This window comes from Hemiscyllium ocellatum, chromosome 8, assembly GCF_020745735.1.
Source record: "Hemiscyllium ocellatum isolate sHemOce1 chromosome 8, sHemOce1.pat.X.cur, whole genome shotgun sequence".
Classification (NCBI taxonomy): domain Eukaryota; kingdom Metazoa; phylum Chordata; class Chondrichthyes; order Orectolobiformes; family Hemiscylliidae; genus Hemiscyllium; species Hemiscyllium ocellatum.
The window spans coordinates 37,451,679-37,473,292 of NC_083408.1; the positions used below are offsets into that span (position 1 = coordinate 37,451,679).

General features: G+C 39.0%; 1 protein-coding gene across 5 annotated transcripts in view; it reads right to left on the bottom strand.

The window, feature by feature from the left end:
* Nucleotides 1-6,280: 6,280 nt before the first annotated feature.
* sipa1l1 (signal-induced proliferation-associated 1 like 1) overlaps nucleotides 6,281-21,614 on the bottom strand; it is a 370,728-nt gene continuing 355,394 nt past the window's right edge. For 4 of the 5 annotated variants that reach the window (XM_060828813.1, XM_060828816.1, XM_060828814.1 and 1 more), the window contains 5 exons: nucleotides 20,296-20,515; nucleotides 19,190-19,336; nucleotides 14,007-14,118; nucleotides 12,936-13,017; nucleotides 6,281-7,884 (listed from right to left, as the gene is read on the bottom strand). In XM_060828813.1, the coding sequence (XP_060684796.1) occupies nucleotides 7,741-7,884; nucleotides 12,936-13,017; nucleotides 14,007-14,118; nucleotides 19,190-19,336; nucleotides 20,296-20,515 (705 nt within the window). In that variant the 3' untranslated portion in view covers nucleotides 6,281-7,740. The remainder of the gene's footprint in view (nucleotides 7,885-12,935; nucleotides 13,018-14,006; nucleotides 14,119-19,189; nucleotides 19,337-20,295; nucleotides 20,516-21,614) is intronic. The other variant, XM_060828818.1, reaches the window with a different exon arrangement.

The following is a 21,614-nucleotide window of genomic DNA, read 5'->3' on the forward strand; positions in this document are numbered from 1 at the left end:
AGTCGACTGGAAACAACAATTGTGACAGCTGTAATATTCTTCCAACTACTCTTCATGAATGACTTGGAGAAATCCTTATTTTTTAAAAAACTTTTTTGGTGCTCATTTCAGAATTCTAAGGTGTGTGTCATAGTCATAGAGTCATAGAGATGTACAGCATGGAAACAGAGCCTTCAGTCCAATTTGTCCATACTGACCAGATATCCCAACCCAATCATGTCCCACCTGTCAGCACCTGGCCCATATCCCTCTAAACTCTTCCTATTCATATACCCATCCAGATGCCTTTTAAATACTGTAATTGTACCAGCCTCCACCACTTCCTCTAGCAGCTCATTCCGTACACGTATCATGCTCTGCGTGAAAACATTGCTCCTTAGGTCTTTTTATATCTTTCTCCTCTCACCCTAAATCTACACCCTTTTGCTCTGGACACCCCCACCTCAGGGAAAAGACTTTGTCTATTTACCCTCATGATTTTGTAAACCTTTATAAGATCACTCCTCAGCCTCTGATGCTCCAATGAAAACAGCCCTAACCTATTCAACTTCTCCCTACAGCTCAAATCTTCCAACCCTGGTAATATCCTTGAAAGGGTTCAGAAAAGATTTACACGTTTCACAATATCTTTTCGATTGGAAGGAGACCAGAACTGCGTGCAATATTCCAATAGGGGCCGAACCAATGTCCTGTACAGCCGCAACATGATCTCCCAACTCCTGTACTCAATACGCTGACCAATAAAGGAAAGCATACCAAACAGCTTAACTATCCTGTGTGTGTGTGTGTATGTTGCTTTATTATTTCTTCTCACATTTTGTAACTACTTAAATCAAGAAAGACTGGTTAAATTGGCTTCATTTATAGTATAAATTCATTTGACCTGGGAAAAAAGGTATGCACAATGGAAGGGATCTTTTGTGAATTGGGTGCATAAAGAAGGGGAGTCAATTCATCTCTCCTCACCTGGGAGCTGACAACTTGCCAGCTCTTCACGTGGACCTGTAATAATTTGGACTCATCACCTGGTACCAGAAACTACATTTTGGCTGGGTTAATAAATTCAAGATTTGCATAAAGATTTGCAGTGTGGGTGCCAGCTGCGGGTGTGTTTGCTGAGCTGGGAAAATTCTACAGAGTCTTCACCAAGATAGGATATCCCTGCAACTTCATCCACAGATACCTAACAATCAAACAACACAACAAGGACATGCCATGACCCAACACAGTAGCCACACTACCTTATTTCAAGACGCCTCAGAAGTAACAGCCAGACATCTCCAACCACCCGGATTCTTGACAGCCTGTAAACGACAGCCACCCTCAGACAACAACTCACTAGAACAAAAGACCCTATACCCACCATGTGGGAGACGAATGTAATTTCACGCAAGTTAGCTCGAAACACTATACATGACAAACAGGCAGGCAACAAGCAATCCGCATTCATGAACTCCAACTAATCACTAAAGATCACGACCAGCTGTCCCTAGTAGCCATACACACAGATGACAAGGACCACAAATTTGACTGGGGCAACACAACAAACAGAAAAGACAGGCTAAACAGAGGACAGCCAAAGAATTTCTAGAAGCATGGGACTCATCCACAGACTGCATCAACAAACAGTATACCCAATATACTGGCCACAAGAACGAACAACCAGAAGTGGCAACTAGAAGCAGCAGGAACGGAACCAAATAAAATCCAGAAGAGACAGTACTGGCACTTCACAGGAAGCTCTAAAGCACTGAAGAGGTCAGGGGATAGAACGTCTGCAAATCAACCTCCCAGCTCAGCGAACATACCCACAAACATGGGTCAATAAATGCTGTCAAGGAGTTGGCTTCCACTTGCATGCTGGGAAAGATGAATTTCAGCTTCATTTGAAGTGGATCTGGATGCTTGCATGCTCCTCAATGGTGTTATCAGCCTCTAAGGCAGGCCTTTCAATGCGCATAGTATCTCTATGTGCATATACATCATCATTCTGCGCATGTTCATATACCGCCCATCAGAACATATCTGCAATCTCATCTTTTGGTGAGCAGGTACACAGATCATCCATAATCTGGCCAAGCTGCAGACCACATTTACTAAGCAATTCACCACATACTGATCCTGAATCAACACCAATTGTGACTTCAAATCTGCATTCAGCTTCTCAAAACCTCATATGTAGCTCCAAACCTTTTCTAGTTAAGAGTACATTATGATGAAAATGTCTGAAATAAGAAATGCCAAGAAAAACAAAAGCCATCTTTCAACTCGGGGACAGAAAACTAATCATTGTGCTGTACTTGGCAGTTTTAAATAATTCATTCCTGAACACTACTGTGCTGCAAACAGAAGTATTCTATTTGTATAGCAACATCATAGTTATAAATGATGCTTTTGGTTTAAGGAACATGTTTTATGTTTTTGCCCATTATTATTTCTAACCCGCACAGCAGCATGGTTAGCACTGCTGCTTCACAGTGTCAGGGACCCAGGTTTACATCCACCTCGTCGACTGGCTGTGTAGAGTTTGTACGTTCTCCCTGTGTTTGCATGGGTTTCAGTTCAAAGATGTATAGGTTAGGTGGATTGGCCACACTAAATTGCCCATAGTGTCCCAGGATATGCAGGCAAGGTGGATTAGCGTTAGGAAATGCAGAATTACAGAGATGGGGTGGGTCTGCGTGGGATGGTCTTTGGAGGATTGATGTGGACTCATATGGGCCGAGTGGCCTGCTTCCACACTGTAGGGATTCTATGATAACTCAGATAATAACTTATTCAAAAGCTTTCTTCTTTAAAGATCATGAGAACTGATGGCTAAAAATTCTCGTTCTACACACCTTCAACTACCATTTAAGTATAAATTTTGCCAATAAACTTTTAAAGTAGCTGCTTAAAAAAATGCAATAGCTTAGCTAGATCTAATTTTGATTTTTTTTTATTGCTGGTAAATAATGCGCATTTTATTATATATAGAGATTTTATATCCTACCAGATACTGTTGGAAAGTTGCCAAGTACTTGGTTTCAAAATGCTACATTTTCATTTTATGCCTCCCAACAGCTCTTATTGTAAGCAAATGTTGTTTAAAAAAAGGTTGCTGATCCCTGTTCAACATATGTGCAATGCCTATATCTAAGCCGGTGGCAATGACTATCAGATTAGGATATTGTGTTGTTGCATTAAAGGTTGGTGCTGGTTGCACTGTTTTTGGCCAGATGGCATATTTTGAAAATCTCAAAACATATCTTACTGATAACCTTGGAGTGGGATTGAGAAAGGATGTAATGCAGTACCATATTAAATGCTCTAAGCCATACCAGATGCAATACCTTCAGTCAGACCTGACACCGTCATGTAACACCATCTCCTCCAAAGGGTTCAGAGGTAGAGAGGCTCCCTTCACTGGTTCTCTTGCTGCTCCCTGTAGCGGTGTGTGATTTTGTCCTGCAAGAAACATGGAAAAATGTTACTGAGTAAACAGCAATGAGCTACGGTGATCTACCAGCCTCAATCAAACAGCTGAAACTATGAAAGCTGCAAAAGGTCAAAGACTGAACTCAATGGAAAGTGTGCAAATGTGAGGCAGATCACCAGATCGAGTCACATAAGACCTGATTACTGATGGATAAGTGATAAGACTTTGGAACATTGAGCAGTGAGAGAACCTGATGGGTGGGATGTGTCATTTGAAGATCCCTTCACTGATATTTACCACGCAATGTAAAGCTACTGAACTATTTCTGGCTACTGGAGCCAGATCCTCACAACAGGTCTTTGGGAACTGATTTGTCTGACCACCGACTCCTGTTCCTTTTGCAGGGCATGCATCATGGATCTATTGGAGGAACATGGTCTCCCTCCTGCTTTCCATCACCTGTACAATAGTATCCAGCATGATATTCAAATGTGGGAGCTTGCTCTCTGCTGCTCCATTACCAACATTCTACTTTCCAAAGCCTTCCTGATTCCAAAAGCAGCCTGAGTACACATCCCCTTTAAGAAATGCTGGCTGCCTTTAAGATGTGTTAGCTAGCTATATATCATGGCAGAAATGTACACTGTTGGAACTTCTTATCCAAACAGCAGTTCATTTTGTATTGCATTGCATGCCTACAATCCCTTTGGTAAGCAGGGAACACAAAGCTGACAAGCTCTCGACTTTAACAAGAACTGAAGTGAATGTATACAGTGAATGCCAAAAACCCAAAATTGGGCCCAAGTCAAATTTCACCACCCCCACGCTCAACACCAGGAAAGTAGAATGTGGAGAATATTAGCAATTGTGTCCCCTCCCATTTGGTGCCAAGCTGCCACAGCTCCACCTTTTCTGCCTCAGCTAAAAATACAAGAGTATTTTGGAGATAACTTCTAGATTCACCAAACTGAATCCTGCAATGGCAGTACTGACATAAGAGGAAAGACTGGATCACTTAGGATTGTATTCATCGTCATGTTGAAGAATGCAGGGTGATTGCACAAGAAACTAAAGAATTCTAACAAGACTAGACAGGATAAAAGCATGATGATACAGGAATGGCCATTTAGAACTGAGATGAGAAGAATTATTTTCACCAAGTTGTAAGCCTGCGGAAGCTAAAACATTGAATATTTTCAAGAATCAATATGATGTAGTCCTTACGGCTAAAAGGATCTAGGGTATGGAACAAAAGCAGTACATGATATTGAGTTGGATGATCAACCAAGATCATACTGAGTGGTGGAGCAGGCTTGACGAGCTAAATGGCCTACTCCTGTCCCTAAATTATGTTTTATGGGCAGGGAGATTGCACTTTCAATTTAGCAATTGAATGAAAATAGGCAGAAAGTCAACCAATGAGAACAATCCAGAGTAATTCAATTAAATTTGGATTTAGACTAATTACAACTGTAATAAGACCACCTGATAATATACCAAGTTCCAGGATGTGAGACACAATGAATGTTTAACAGCAGAAAAAAAGTTCATATATAGGATGATCATTTGAGCAAACCAATTGCAGGTTTAGAAAGATTGTTACGTACTTAAGAGGAAACATACTGCAATAAACTCTCAAACTTGGGAACAGACTGAGGAGGATAAGCAGCTCCCATGCTGACATCCCAGGAAAGAATGTGAAGTAGATTGTGAGAGGAGACTTGATTTCAACACCATGGAGAGAAGCAAAAGGAAGTATATACACTCAAAACATTTGGAGTTCAGGAGGAATGAGGAAGGACATTTCGGATCATACTTGTCATTGGGAAAAGAGTGAAGGATGAAATATGCTGAGACAGGAAGAGTGCAAGACACAAACTGAATATTAAGGAATTTTGTAATCTGTTCACACAGTCTTATTCTTTAGGAATCAATGTAAATAGAAGAGTGCAGAGAAGGAAAGGGGATAAATGCTGTTCTATTACAGAGAAATTTAATAGTCATAGAGTCATACAAGCACAGAAATAGACCTTTCAGTCCAATTGTCCATGTCGAACAGAATCCCAATTTAAACTAGTCCCGCCTGCCTGCTCCTGACCCATATCTCATAAGTTCTTATTCATGAACTTATCTAACTGTCTTCTCAATGTAATTGTACCCACATCCACTTCCTCAGGAAGTTCATTCCATGTGTGAACCACCCCATATGAAAAATTTGCCCCTCACATCTTTTTAAAATCTCACCTCAAAAAATGTGCCCCAGTCTTGAAATCCCCCATCATAGGGAAAAGATAACTACTATTAACTTGATTGATACCTCTCATTATTTGATAAATTTCTATAACATCGCCTCTCAACCTCCTAAGCGCCAGTGAAAAATGTCCCAGCCGATCCAACCTTTCTTTATAACTCAAACCTTCCAAACAAAGCAGCATTCTGGTAAATCTCTTCTGAACCATCTCCTGATTAATAATATCCTTCTATAACTGGGTGACCAGAACTGGACAAAGTATTCCAGAAGAGCCTCACCAATGCCTGAGACAACCTTCATGACTTTCCAACTACTGTATGCAAAGGACTGAGCAATGAAGGCAACGTGTCAAATGTCTTTTTAAACCAGCTTGTTTATGCGATGCAAACTTCAAAGAATTATGTACATGTACCCCAGGTCCCTCTGGTCAACAACACTACCAGGGCCCAACTATTAATTTTTTAAGACCTATCCTTGTTCATTGTACCAAAATGCAATACTTCGCCTTTATCAGATTGAACTCCATCTGCTATTTTTCAACCCATTAACCTATTTCATAAAGATACCTTCCGGCACCTTGTAACAAAACATTTCAAAAAGACAAGCCTGCAAACATTGAGACAAGTTTTATTGTGAGATGCTTAGAATGTACCTTTTCTGATTAAATACAGGACATAATAAATCAGAAATCTTAAGTACAATAAATAGGCAAGCTTTAGTTCCAATTTTTTAACCAAGGGAGGGGAAACTGAACAAGCAAATACCTTTGAAACCTCAATGCCTGCCATAATTCCCATTTGTATTAACAGTACACTACAAGGTATAATACATTTCCTTCATACAAGGCCATATTAATCTAAAAAATTCCAGAACTTCAAAACTTGCCAGAACCATACAAAATATTCCGAAAAGTTCAGTTCCAACTTATTTACAAAACTATCAGTTATTTTCAATAATCTTGGAATCAGCAAATGCTTATTTTTAAGGGATATATGTGGGTGGGTGGGTGGGTGGGAATTGGAAATAGAAAAAATGCATGTGAACCCTGCACTCAATGCAACTGCCACTTTCAGTGGGCAATACGAATTTGCCATCATGACAACTGTAACCAAAAAAATGCCTCTATTGGACTTGCACTTCATCCAAAGTACATCACACTGTCATTGTAATTCAAAACCCACCACTTTCTTTTACAGAAACCATTCATTTCAATGGATCTCTACACAATTTAGAAACTAAAATCAAGTTAAATATGAAATCAAATTTGTTTCAATGTAACATTCTAAGGACTTATTTTGAGTCCTTCTATCTAGGATATCAGAAGGTCCTCAATTTCGCTTTTTTTTGGTCAACATTTGTGCTGTAATCTGAACCTGTACAAGAGGAATATGCAAAGGGCACACCACATGCATTTTGAAGAGTGTTTGCGTGAAGCATTCTTCAAACTTTACTTGAATGGTGATCTTTCCTTTCTTCTTGTTAAATTAATTCAGATAAAAGACACTCACACTTATATTATTTATTTTTTTTAAAAATTACGAATTTATTAATTTCAAACACTAAGCAAAAACCCAAAAGATTCCCAATCATGGTGAATGATTTAAGAAACACCATCTCTGATTATTAATGCACAAATCAAAACATGGAATTCTAAACCCTCTTTTGCTTTTAAGACTCTTGAAAGTTTCTGGCACATAGCTAACTGACCTCTCCCTTTTAAACACATTATTTTAATATTAAATGAATAAATGGGAAAGCATCCCACATGTGTCATGGTAACCAAGGTCTGAAAAACTAATGCCACAGAAGTGGTTTAATATAGTAAAATGAACTTTACAAACAAAAATATATTTATACTGTGCAAAAACCTGACTTTCACATTTTAACAATTCCAGATGAAAATGTAAGGCAAGCAAAAACGTATGTGGTATGCACTGAGAACAATCATTCATTCAGCTTGTGATGAAAGTGCTTGGGTTTTTCTAAAGTGGAACTCCTCACAAATGGGAGATCACATAAAGACTCTTTCCTTTACAAGAGTTTGAGTTTTTTTTCCTGTTCCTACAACGAGTCATTTCATGTCAATTGTATTGAAGACCCATTCAGTGAACTTCTTCAGCTGTGCAGATGCAGCCTGGGATTCTTCCTGCAAACGCAAGTTGTCTTCCCGCAGATGCTGCACCTCTTCTTGTAGTGCGGCTCGATCTTCCTTTGCCTAAAAGATAAACAGACAGATAAATCGAGACCATGTTTGAAATACGGAAAAGTGCGTACAAACAGCTGCCTCTGACAGTCATTTGTGCACAGTAGTCAGATCAAGAGTTACATGATACGATGCACAACAGTTACTAAAATGGAGTAATCTGATCATAGATCAGAAGCATACACAGAATTCTGTCTAGAAACAGTACCACTGTAGTAATTTGAACCTCTTGCTAATTCTTAGTACAATAATTGATGCCTAATTCAGATTACCTTCTAGTAATATTCATTCAGATTGTTTGGTCTTAATTATTGCTATATGTGGGACATCATTGCAGACAAATGGTTCTAATGTTGCTTACATATTCCTCCATTATAAAGTCCAAAATGGGGATAAGCACTGGCTGTTGCACAGCGTTTAGCATCATTTGCAAATTGTCAGAGAGTGATGCATTTCATGTTCAAATGCAGCAAGACCTGAATGATATCCAGGCTTGGGCTGATGTGTGGCACAAATGTTACTTGCCACTTAAATGCCAGGCAATGACCATATCCAACAAGTGAGGATCTAACTATTGCCTATCATTCAATGGCATTATCATCACTGAATCCCCCACTGTCAATGTTCTCAAAATGAGCGTTGACAAGAAACTGAACAGGATTAGCTATATAAATATTATGGCTAATAGAGCAGGTCAGAGGCTAGGAATTCTGCAACAAGTATCTCACTTTCTGACTCTAAAACTTCTCTGCCATCTACAAGGTACAAGTCAGAATTGAGATGGAATACCCCTACTTGCTTGCATAAATGCAGCAGCATTCAAGGAACTTGACACCATCAAGATGAACCTACCATTTGATTGGTACCACACCCACAAACCATGCTCTCCCTTCACCTTTGACTCTTAGTAGCAGAACAGTGTACCATTTACAGATGCATTCTCCAAGACTCATTAGGCAGCACCTTCCAAAACCTAGCACCACTACCATCAAAAAGGGCTGCAAATATACTGGAACACCATCATCTGTGAGCTCTCCTTCAAAATACTCACTATCTTTGCTTGGAAATATATCACTGTTGCTTCAGTGCTGTTGGATCAATACCACAGAACTCCCTCTCCAGTAGTATTGTGAGGTACCTCGACCCAATGGATCACAGTAGTTCAAAAAGATAGCTCACCACCATCTTTTCAATGGCAACAAGGGATGGGCATTAATGACCCAGCTAATGGTGCCCACATCTCATGAATGAATTTTAAAAATTGTAACAATGACTGAATTTCAACTGATGTTATGATAGGCACTATATAAATTTAGGTCCTGCTTCTAATAGGTATGAGAGAATGATTAATAGTATGTGATTAAGTATACAGTTAATTTCATAAATATTTGGAAACAATCACATTTCATGTGAAAGGAAATATGTGGGAGTTACTATTCTGTAGTAATTTCATTGAGATTCCAGCTAATTGGCAAATAAGGATAAAACATGTTATGGCACAATACAAGTTGTTCAAATTTCAGAAGTTTAATCACTTCCCTATTCTGTGAAACACGAAAATGCTGGATATTGCCTGGCAGCTTCATTAAGTAGGATTCATAATGTCTGAGTTTAGACTTTTGACTCTACAGGATCACCATGTGTGGTGTGAGGTGAGGTGGAGTGGCAGAAGAGAACCAAGAAATAGTCTCACTGCTATTCCTGCTTAACCTTGCAAATATTTGGGATCAGAACTAGTGGTAAGCTCGGTTTATTCCTGGACCTGCTTACATTGCATTGACTTCCATCTAGGTCCTTTCTAAGATATGTAAACAAAACTCTGGAGTTAACTTTCAGTTATTAAGTACAAAGTATGCACTTTGGATTAGACAGAAGCACGGAGATTAATTGAAGTCAAACCTTATGATCAATATGTGGGATATTGATATATATATCAATATACGGGATATTCATTAAGCACATCAAAACTGTGCTGTAGTTAAAAATGTCGGGAAATCCAAACTGAACAGGCAGATAACTAAAAATTGCTTTCAAATGACCTCAGGAAGGCACTGTTTTCTTCCAAAAACAAACAAAAAAAATCATTTAAAAGGATTAAACATGGGAATTAGTGCCATCCTCTTGCTGTGTGCAAGAGTTGGACTTACAGTAACTGGAATGTAGTCCATGAAAAAGAAAAACAACTAAGCCAGATATAAACAGTTTCTGAGCGCAACACATTTTTCAGTTAGTCAGTTAATTTAAGATTAATGTAACAAGGATATAGGCTAGAATCAAAGAAGGAGTGAAAACTTTTGCGATTTTGTTTGCTTTACAGTAAACATGCTAAATCAATGCTAGCACAAAAATTCAGATATCTATTGCCAGTGTGAAGCAATCCCCAGGTCAGATGCAAACAATTAAAAGATTAAATCTTTTTCTACTTGACTTCAGCAATGGCTGAGGATTCCTATTCTTCTCAAAATATAGCAAAATTAGATCTGGGTATTTATAGGGCAAATATGATATCTGTATAACTGATCAGCAGTGAAATTCTTTTCCTAAAGTGCTTCCGTCGTTACTTTAGATGATGACAGCCACTGAATTCATGTGACGTTATTTAATCTTGCACAGTAAAGTGGTTGTTAATTACTCAATAGCCAGAAATTGAAATAGAGCACATCAAAGCCATCCAGCAGGATAACGACTACCCTGATCAGATCATTTCTAGTTATATGTCATGCACACCCATGAATGATCCTAAGGCAGTCACTGTTGAATTTGAAAAGAGACAGTCTACCTCAGATTACTCTAGAAGGGTAAGGTTTCTCAAACAATTGAACAACAGATGTGAGAGACAGAGGGTGGGGATAGAGGGTTGCTTTGTGGAATGGAGGCCTGTGACCAGCCATGTGCCATAAGGATCAGTTCACTGTTTTTATAAATGATTTTGGTGTGAATATGGAAGTTATGGTTAGTAAGTTTGCAGATGACACCAGAATTGGTGGACAGTGAAAAAGGTTACCTCAGAGTACAATGGGACCTTGATCAGATGAGCTGATATGTTGAGGGGCGGCAGCTGGAGTTTAAGTTAGATAAATGTGAGGTGTTGCATTTTGGGAAGGCAAATCAGGGCAAAACCAATACACTTAATGGGAGGGCCTTGGGGAGTGTTGTTGAACAAAGAGATCTAGGTGTACGCATGCATAGTTTCTTGAAAATGGAGTTGCAGGTGGACAGGGTGGTGATGGCAGCATTTGGAACACTTGCCTTATTGGTCAGAAGACTGAGTGTAAGCATTGGAAGGTCATATTGCAGCTATACAGGACATTGGTGAGGATGTTTTTTGAATTCTAGATACTTTCTATTGGAAGGATGTTGTTAAACTTGAGAGAATGCAGAAAAGATTTACAAAGGTGTTGTCAGGACTGGAAAGTTTGAGTTATAGAGAAGCTGACTAGGCTGGGGCTTTTCTACCCTGGGCTTTTGGAGGGTGAAAGGTGACCTTATAGAAGTTTATAAAATCATGAGGGATATGGATAAGGTGAGTACCCAAGGTCTTATTCCCAGGATTGGGGAGTCCAAAACTAGAGGGCATAGGTTTTAGGTGAGAGGGCAAGATTTAAAAATTACCCGAGGTGTAGCTTTTTCATGCAACGGGTGGTGAGTGTTTGGAACAACCTACCAGAGGAAATGGCAGAGGCTGTCATAATTATAACATTTAAAAGGCATTTGGATGTGTATATGAATAGGAAGGGTATACAAGGATATAGGCCAAATGCTGACAAATGGAGACTAAGTCAGACTGGGATGCCTGGTTGGTGCAAAAGAGTTGTTTCTGTGCTCTTTGACTGTATGAGTCTATGACAGGTGAAGCTAGCTGTTTCAAACTACTACTATGCAGTGGCATGCAAATAGTGTTTGCCACTAACAAGATGTTGCTGTCAAGCCAAAAAAAATTCTGCCTACACACAAATAAATAGCACAGTATATAAAAATTTTAGTGCTGGTGTAACTTTGTATGTAGACTATATGTCCCCAAAGACTAGCAGATTTTAATCAAATAGCATACCATTTCCACTGTTTGCAACAATCAAGTAATCACCATATCTAAAAACTTGTGCATGCAAAACTCACAACACAATTTCCAATATTATGTATGATCCTGTAATTGGACAACACTTGCTAGATAATCCTGAAGGTGATAAAACAAATACTGACAACCAAATTCATATCGTCAGTTGGACTTGAAATGTGGAACACTTGTATTTACATATCAATACATTTTTCTTTGTGGACAGCAAGAACATGCCCACACATTGTCAGTTTCAACTGAACAACATGACTGTCATTCACTCTTTTATTTCTCAGTGCAATGACCTGGCCAGAATCAACTGGCCTATATTAAAATTTTAACAAAGTCTTGCAGTTAACTGTCAATCAGCATTTGTGGGTAAATTTGCAACAGTAACACCTCCACCAGTTGGAGTTCACTTGCCAACCAATCAACACTCTTCCTTTCTGCAGTATAAAATTTGATAGCATCATTGAATTCATATTCTTCTAAATTGTCTCGACGACTACAAGATGAGAAGCTTCGACAAAACATGTTCTTTTTCAGCCACATCAAATGACCAACCTGATATTAGCTGAGGGATAAATATTTGTCACAACATTAGGGGGAACACCTTTATTCTTTTTTGAATATGGGAGTCTTCTACATTCACAAGATAGTAAGGAAGGGTGCAGCCTTGGTTTAATGTCTCATCTGAAAGATGGAACTTCCTTATTACATCAATGGAGATGTTCTGTTGAAAACTCTAGACTGGGACTTTTATTTAAAAATAGACATTAAAAAAATCATGAAAGATTTAAATTATTTCCAAAATGAAACAATACCACAAATGAGGGCGTTATTAACATTACATTCCACCTCAACCATGCAAGCATAACATAAGTGAAGTGAACAAGTTTTTGCTTGAGACGACAATCAAGCTGAGCATTACATTCCTCCCTTGTGAAAAACATGCCAGGATCTAGCTATACCAATTGCTGCTTGCCCAAATATGAAAATTTTCACTGACCCTCCTCAAATCATCCCGAAGTTCCTTCAGCAACATTTCCAGTTCAGTCACCTTGCCAGACAGAGTGGTCGGAGATTCTTCTCTGAAAAGGATATTCAAACCAGTTAAAACAGAATGTATCAAGTTAAATGAGATGGCTCTTAATTTCTAGTCAGATCTGTTTGACTTCTACTTTTTTCAAGGGTTAGCAGCTGATGACATCCTCCCAACAGGTAGGACTGATGTGATCACGAACCCTACTCTAAATGAAGTGGTCCATATCTTCTGAATGAGCAAGGAAGAGAAACTTATTCCCAGTCTCACTTTCCCAATTTCAACCCTTGTTCTGTCTTTTGGTTATCAACTCTTGACTTTTCTCTGGTACATCATTGACGAAACCATGAGTTAAGTATCAGAATGGACAATCAATGTCCAACCAATTCTAACAGTTTGAATGTCACTACGCAAAATTTGAAGTCATATTTATTTTTTAGAAGATAGAATGACTTTGCATTTCCAGATTTTATTTTGGATGCATGTACTTCAATAATCAAATCGTATATCTGCAGAACCGATTGGTCCAGGTACATCATTTACATAAACAGCATTGCACCCTTAGCCATACTGCAATTGCTATGAATCTGTTGGATTTGAACATTAATTGCTCATGCGCAATGTGGATGTTGCAGCACAGTGATTGAGCTTTGGTATGTGGGCTTTGCTAACTGAATAATAGTATGATCCTTGAAGAAGCTTCACCTTCAAGAGGAAAGTTCTGGTTCTTTAGATACCTCAACTGCACTGAGAAACCTAATTCGATTTGGGGAGCAGACTTTCTTCAGCAGCTGAATAAAAGAGAAAGGTTCAAGAAATATAAAAGCTGAAATATATACTATGTGGCCTACTGTGTAATAAAAGTGTTTGAAGCTTGCATTGCTCAAAAACTACTGTTGGAAGAAAAAAAAGGAGGTAGCTGATGAGACCATGTAATGCTGTATGGCTTGGCTTCAAGAGTCAGTAGAAGGTTATTTTTCACTTTGTGCACACTGAAGTGACCATTATTCCATGGGTTCCTAAGATAGTATGACTCACCTTCTGGGTATAGCTTGAGGTGATGGATGTCTGTCTGCCTGATTGTTACCATCGAGCAATAAGCTGTCGGGTCTGTGGTCTGAATCAACACCAAATAAAGAAGCTCTCTGAACTGGAAATTGAAGGAGGAAAACAGCTAATGGTTACTTTGCACATGGTTTTTGCATAAATTAATGAACATTTCTAACTCTCATTTCAACTTCTGCAGTTATGTAGGTTGCATGAAATAATGGCTTAATTGTGGATATTGATGCCACGTTGTGATCATCTGTCAGGATATGTGACTGGAAGAGATAATTATGCTCCCTCCTCTACTTTCCACCTCATTTCAATCTTTGTTGACCCTTCTGTAAGGTGACTGCAGATTTCCGAATTAGCTTGAGACATAGAACATTGACAGAGTACTTGATGAGGGAGAGGCAAAGGAGAAAAAAGCTTCACCAGTTCTGAGAAATGCAATACTTGTTGATTGAGCAAGGAATGGAACATTTGCAGCATGCATCAATGTGACCCCTCAGTTAAGACATCAGAAATTTGGGTACATTGCTCAAGCATTTTTTGTTATGCATAATCATGTGTCATACCACGATCATCTTTAAAAGCTCTGATTTTTTTAAACATTCAGAATATGAAAGAATTAATTTAATCTTCAAAGCAAATTTCAATAATGCATCTGAGAACTTTTCACACTATGCACACGCAAACTACTCTAAGCAGCAGAATTGTAAACAATGGACCCAAACATTAATATTAACATATGCTAATAACATATAGTAGAAAACTGAAACACTCCCAACAAATGTACACATACAGTACTTGAGCAGGAAGATTTTCCTTATTCTTTTATGGGCATCACCAGTAAGGCCAAAATTTGTTGTTCGAAGCTAATTAGCTTTGAACAGAGTAGTGTGCTGGGCCAATCTAAAAGGTCAGCTGAGAGTCAATTGTATTACTGTGGATCAGGAGTCACATGTGGCCAGACGAAGCAACAAACACAGATTTGCTACCATAAAGGGTGAAGCAGGGTTTTTTTTTGAACAATGATTAATGTTCTTATGATTACCATTACTGAGATCTGCTTTTGTATTCCAGATTTATGTGCTGAATTTAAATTTCACCAACTGTTATGAGATTTGAAATTATGTCCTCTGGATTACTCATCCAATGATATTACCACTGCGTCTTCTTCTTACATTCAATTTAAGTTTGACTTAGTCCAATTAAGTTTAAATTTAAAATGCCAATTATTGGTTTAAACTTGCTAGATTCTCCATGACTCCAACAAAGTAGGATCAGATGTTCCAAACATGGGAGACTTGAACTGATGGCACTTTAAAAACCCTGCTTTTCTTTTAATACAGATTAATTGAGAGTTTTTTTTTAAATATAGCATGTTTAAAACCAGATAAACTCTCAAATAAACCAGCAAGAGTGCCAAAGCATTCCAGCACCTGCAGCAATCTTCAGCCACATGCTCCCAAAATAGTCACCTTTGCCCAGTCCCACAGGCAACCTTCACCAAATACCGACAGTACCCTCCGACAACATTCAACATGACCACCTTCCCTTTCCATTCCCTGGCCTTGGCATCCACCTTTTTGTCGGAAAAACAATCTGTGGCTCTGCTGGAATTTTGATCAACAATTTCCCAGTAATGGCATATATTACTGCATTCCTTCAAGAGCAGAAGATGCAAAAGCTCTGGCATAAAGTGTTAAGAGGATAACAATGTCAACATGGGATAGACATTCTTCGCATCAACAGGAAGATCTGAACCAATATATTTTTCATCTTCAGGTTTGTGTTGGTTTTGGAAAAACAAATCCTGAGTTGCATAAAATAAGGGCCAATCAACAGGAGGAATTTGAAGGAACCAATTAAAAAAATACAACAATGACTCTTTAGCACAAACTGCAATTTTCCACATAGCATATGCATATGAATATATTCTACTGGATGTGACAGCCATAGGTCATTAGTAGCATTCTCAGGAGTCACAAAGTTATGGCTTCAGAGGACCAGAGTACAAATTCATTAAAGAGAGAAAGAGCCTGGAAGACCTCCTCCCTGTGGGCAAGAGTCTACTTTGAGGCCTGGAGACATAGGGCAGGATTTTCAAAGGATAAGGCAGTTTTAGACTTTGCCTCTGCTGATGCCAATTTCCTGGTTTTATCATTGCGCTATTTTTGAAAAGGTTGTAAATTTGGGACATAATAGCTATCTACCAACAAAAGTAATTAAATGGCCTACCCAGCCAGTGAAAGTAGCTGGTTACGCAGCAGCAAACATGAAGGTTCAGTTCTTCATTTATTTTTACAAAATTACTTTTGCAACCAACATACTGCAATGGCGATGGCTGTGGCCATAGGTCACCCCTTCTACAAAAGATAGCATTGTAGCTGTAGCCTCTTGTTAAAAGCAGGAGGTGGCCCCTCTCACTACCATGTACATCAATAGCTACTACCTCCACTGGTGGAATTTCCAATACAATATTGGGAATCCCATTGATCCTCCAGCCTCATGAGCTGACTTCAACATTCTTAACTGATGGCAAGCATGATGTTAAGCCATTAATTGTGTTAGGGATCTCAGAAAACCTCGCGAATGGTGGCATCAGGAAAGCAAAGTGTATCCAAACTCTCCATGCAACAAGATTGCCAGTACAGGCATTTTAATGAGGAAGAATCCTTCCTGCAAGCATAAAGTGAAACAAAACTATGCAAGCTCGATTGGGAAGGAGTATCAAGAAATCCCAATTCTTACTTCAAAGACTAAGTAAGAAAGAGAAACAATACACATTTTGTATCTAGGTATAATTAAGGATATTTTATGCTGCCTGAATTTTAATCAGATTGGCTTGCTTATGGTCTGAAAATAAGACTTCCTCCTCTCACTTACTGTTATGCATAATGGAACACGGGAAAGAAAATTTAAGCGAAGGTACATTAGCTTAAATAAAATCACTGTGCACTTTGTATTAACAGGATATTAGAAGATTGCTGCAATCATTTTCATGGCAACTCGCAGAGTTCAATACAGACCCTAACCCAAATTGCTTAGTTTTGTTGACCAACTTATTTGCAGCATGGAGCAGCTTCTGGGCCTTGAAAAGATATGAGAAAGGCTGCTGACCTTTGCTCATTTCCTAAAAGCAGGTGGATTATCCCATCATTTTCATCATTATCAGGAGTTTTTAAACAATGAAAAGCACATATGGGTCCCATTAAACCATTCACAATGTAAAAATCTAAAAGAAAGCCTTAACAGCAGAAAAATATAAAGATTATGCCTCGTACACCAGATGCCACATTCTTTGTGTAACTCTCTCTATATGCTAAGCCCTCAAATTATGTCATATTAATGAGTGCGCTTAGGCCATCTCTTGTAGCCAGAACAAAAGATTTTCAGAAGGCACTAATCCACTCCACAGATAAGCCTGTCAAATCATGGAAGCACCATTAATCCAAGCTTTCACTATGTGAAAATGTGACCAGCTTTTAAATGACAGACCTAATTTCCCATAAGCCTCAGGCATGCAAACGAGATATCAGTACAATTTCTCAAGATGCTGTGGTAACAGATCCACAATCACTGAGGGCCCTAGGGAATTTAATATACCCAAGAGGATAAGGCAGAATTGTTTAAATCCCAGTTCTCAGAGTTCTAAATATCAAGCCATGCCATAACAATTGAACTTCACTCTGCTTTTTGATAAAGCATGAATCAATGTCATATAAAATCTACAGAACTAACCTATATTACAATTAAAAGACAAACATGCAGGTAACGTGACAATGCTTAGAATTGTTAGACATAGCTAGTGCTAGAACGTACCCAGCTTTGGGTGCACTTTGCCAGTTCTCATCTACACTACAGAGTCATAGAGTTGTACAGCACCGAAACAGACCCTTTGGTCCAACTGGTCCATGCCGCCCTGATATCTCAAACTAATCTAGTCCCATTTGCCAGCACTTGGCCCATATTCCTCTAAGCCCTTCCTATTCATATACCCATCCAGAAGCCTTTTAAATGTTGCAACTGTACCAGCCTCCATCACTTCCTCTGGCAGCTCATTCCATACATGCACCATGTGTGTGAAAATATTGTCCCTTAGGTCCATGACTGACTACTGGAAGACAACAGGGCAACTTCAGTATGTGGGGAAACAGCAACTAGACTATCCCGTGAAATTTTATAATGCCATGGCAATAATGAGAGTCTCACTGATAACTACCAGGGGGAAGAATAATTTGAATGATAAGTGGAGGTAATAACAGTGAATTAAATTGGAAAGGAAGATGTATAAGAATGTGTTCATTGTGGGTGTTGGGGAGTGAAGACAAAGAAATATAGTAATGAATTCTTAAAGCTAGTGTTTTACAACTTTTGGGTCATAAAGTCCTTAAATTTTGTCCATGAGGTTTTCCATGATTTTGGCCCACATAAAGTGCAGCAGGAGTAAGTACTTCATGCAAGAAGAAAAAAACATCTGTCCATTCTGTTGGGTTGAGTGATTTTTAAAGATAGTAGAAAGTGAGGATTGCAGATGCTGGAGATCAGAGTCAAGAGTGTGGCGATGGAAAAGCACAGCAGGTCAGGCAGCAGAGGAGCAGGAGAATCGATGTTACAGACATAAGCTATTCATTAGGAATGAGGCTTGTAGGCCCGGGAGCATTACACTGACTTTTAAAAAACTCAAGACACAGCTAAAGAACAAGCAGCTCTCCTGATTTTCTGGTCAACATTTCTTCTTGAACCGATATTCCTTAAGTGTAATTTTAAGGTCAACCATTATATGGCTTTTTGGGGGATTTTTCTGGCACAGAATGGCTGCTAAAATAAAACCCATTGCTACACATCAGTTTTTCATGCCTTGAGCGAGATACATATGAACACATTGGATAAGTTCAAGCATCAATAATTCATGAATGAACCAAATGTACAAAGAGTGACTTCAGCTTGAAACATCAATGTCTAAAGCAACTAAAATACTGACAAATATAAATTATGATTGATATCTGTGCACAAATCAGTTCTCAACAATCTGCGTGAAATTCTGAAACTGTGAAAATTAAGAATTTCCACCTGTCTCACTCCAGCTCCTTGTGTGAAATTGCCATTAGAAAAAAATAAAACTATTACTGATTATTTTCACATGACAGCATAGAGCAAAAAAGTGTTACCTTCAAATGCCTTTGCTGCATCCACAAGGTTGGACCATTCCAAACCCATGGCTGTATCTGGCAGGGGCATAAGGCCTGGATCTGGCAGTGGCTGCCGCCTTCGTTCATGAATATCAGAAAGTGAACCATCGGATGCAGAAAGTTCAACTGTAGGATAACGTAAAATATTAACCAAACATTGATTATCAGATAAGTTAATTTATTGATTTATCGTAATTAATTTAAAATTAGACTAGAAAATTGGATCAAGCCAAAGAAAGAAAATGATTGTTACACTTCATTTTCTAAAAAATTGTGCTTTATTTTAAAACCACAATCTTCTTCTTCCAATGAACCCATTTCCAGAGTACATGTACTGACTGAGAAATGATGAAATTCAATCTCTGCAATAGCACGTGAGCTTAGATTGCAACTTACATTGTTTAATCTTCAGAGGTTTAACTGGCTGAACTAGTGGTGAAACAAAATTTGGAGGAAAATCCATCCAAAAATTTAAAAAAAAAACAGATTTTAATTTGCCTACATAAAGGGAACTAGAATCTCAACATGGCCTTGATTGTAACAATAGGTACAGAGCACGGCCTAAGGGATGCAGAAGGTCTACACCATGAAGCCTATGTTAGTTAGCTCCTTCTTCCTCACCATTTAACTCAAAGGTTCAGCATTAAACCCTAAATCTAACTCTGATCTGTCCTCATAAGGCATTTTAGCCCAGGTGGCAATGCAGGAGCTGCCAAAGGTGATAAGAGCCACTGGAGTTTTGGAGAGCAGGCCAGGCAACATATTCTGCTTTTGATACTGCTTAGTGACTCCTGTTGGAAATTAAATACATGTTTGTGCAAATCCTGTGTGCAGATCTTGGTGGTGATGCCCCATGTGGTTGAAACCATCCTGACTTTCACTGTCTAAGCTCAAACCATAGCCATAGTTGGAGAGGAAAGAGAATGTCTGCTCCAACAGAACTGCACCTCAAGTAAAATCACACCTTGGGGGATAAAAGCAAACAAAAATCAGGATATAAACTCCCTTTGTCACAATAAAAGCAGCAAATGCACCATAGATCGCTTTACTCAGACAAAACAGCGGGGCCTGTGAGCACTACCCACCATGATGAGATTTTATCGACTGTCCATGCTTACGGCCTGGCAGTGTGTAGTGCAGGGAGGGATGGGTGCTGGAGAACAGGACGTCGTTGGGCAAGGCTTGGTCCAGGAGTGATGTGTGCGCATTCGAGAATGAAGGCTCTCTCTGGCCACTGTAGATGCTCTCATCAGACAAGGTCCGGTGCAATGGCTTCCTCGTTGTTGGCGTATCTGGGAGAGACAGCTATATCAAGACAAAAGGAAAACCAAAGTAAATTCACCCATTTAAAATTGGAGATAAGGAACAGAGAATGTGTGTCAAACAACAGACAGGACAAGCTTCACGTCCAGGGATAAGATTTAGAAAAACTGATTTTATGTTTGCTTAAGAGAGCAGGTTTCATTTTCAAATCATATTCTTGACAGATTAAGTCTGCACTAGTTATTCTAAGAGTCAAAGTGACCAGTAACTTACTTCCATATTATTGCTTGCAAAAATATCCTCATTACTTAAGTTAAACTGAATTGCCTGTTGTTACTAGGCTAATGATTACACATTTTGTAATTCTCCAATCCTCACTGATGCATCCTAGAGCCAAATGAAGAATAGAAAATTATGGCTAGTGCCTCAAATTTCTGTTTGCAATTTTATCAATTGGGCTGCATCTCATGTAGTTCTAATTCGGTTTATTTTATCAGAACTGCGGATATAACATAAAGAACTGCGAATGCTAGAAATCTGAAACAAAAACAAAAATTGCTGCAGGAACTCAGCATGTCCAACAGCATCTGTGGGGAGTAAGCAGAGTTAATGTTGAGTCCAGCGACCAATCTAGTTCTGAAGGAGAATCATTGGACTTGACAGGTTTGCTCTGCTATCTCTACATAGATGCTTTTCCTCCCTCTGCCATTGAGACAGCTCTCCTCATCCCCAGACTCCCTTCCCAGCCCCTCCCCCTCCCTTCCACTGCTCCCTGCCACCTACTGGATTCATTCCTGCCATTGACCAACCAGTCGTACCCTCCATCTGTCTTCACCTATCCCCACTTCAACACCCTGGCCCCATCTCCCCCTTTATCTGTAACTCCTCCCACACTCATCCTCAGTCCTGAAGGAAAATCCATCCAAGAATTAAAAAGACAGATTTTAATTTGCCTACATAAAGACCTGGATGAAGGGAACTAGAGTCTCAACATGGCCTTGATAGTAACAAAAGACACAGACCACGGCCTAAGGGATGCAGAAGTCAATACCATGAAACCTATGTTAGTTAGCTTTTTCTTCCGCACCAGTTAACTCAAAGGTTTAGCATTGAACCCCAAATCTAACTCTGATCTAGCCTC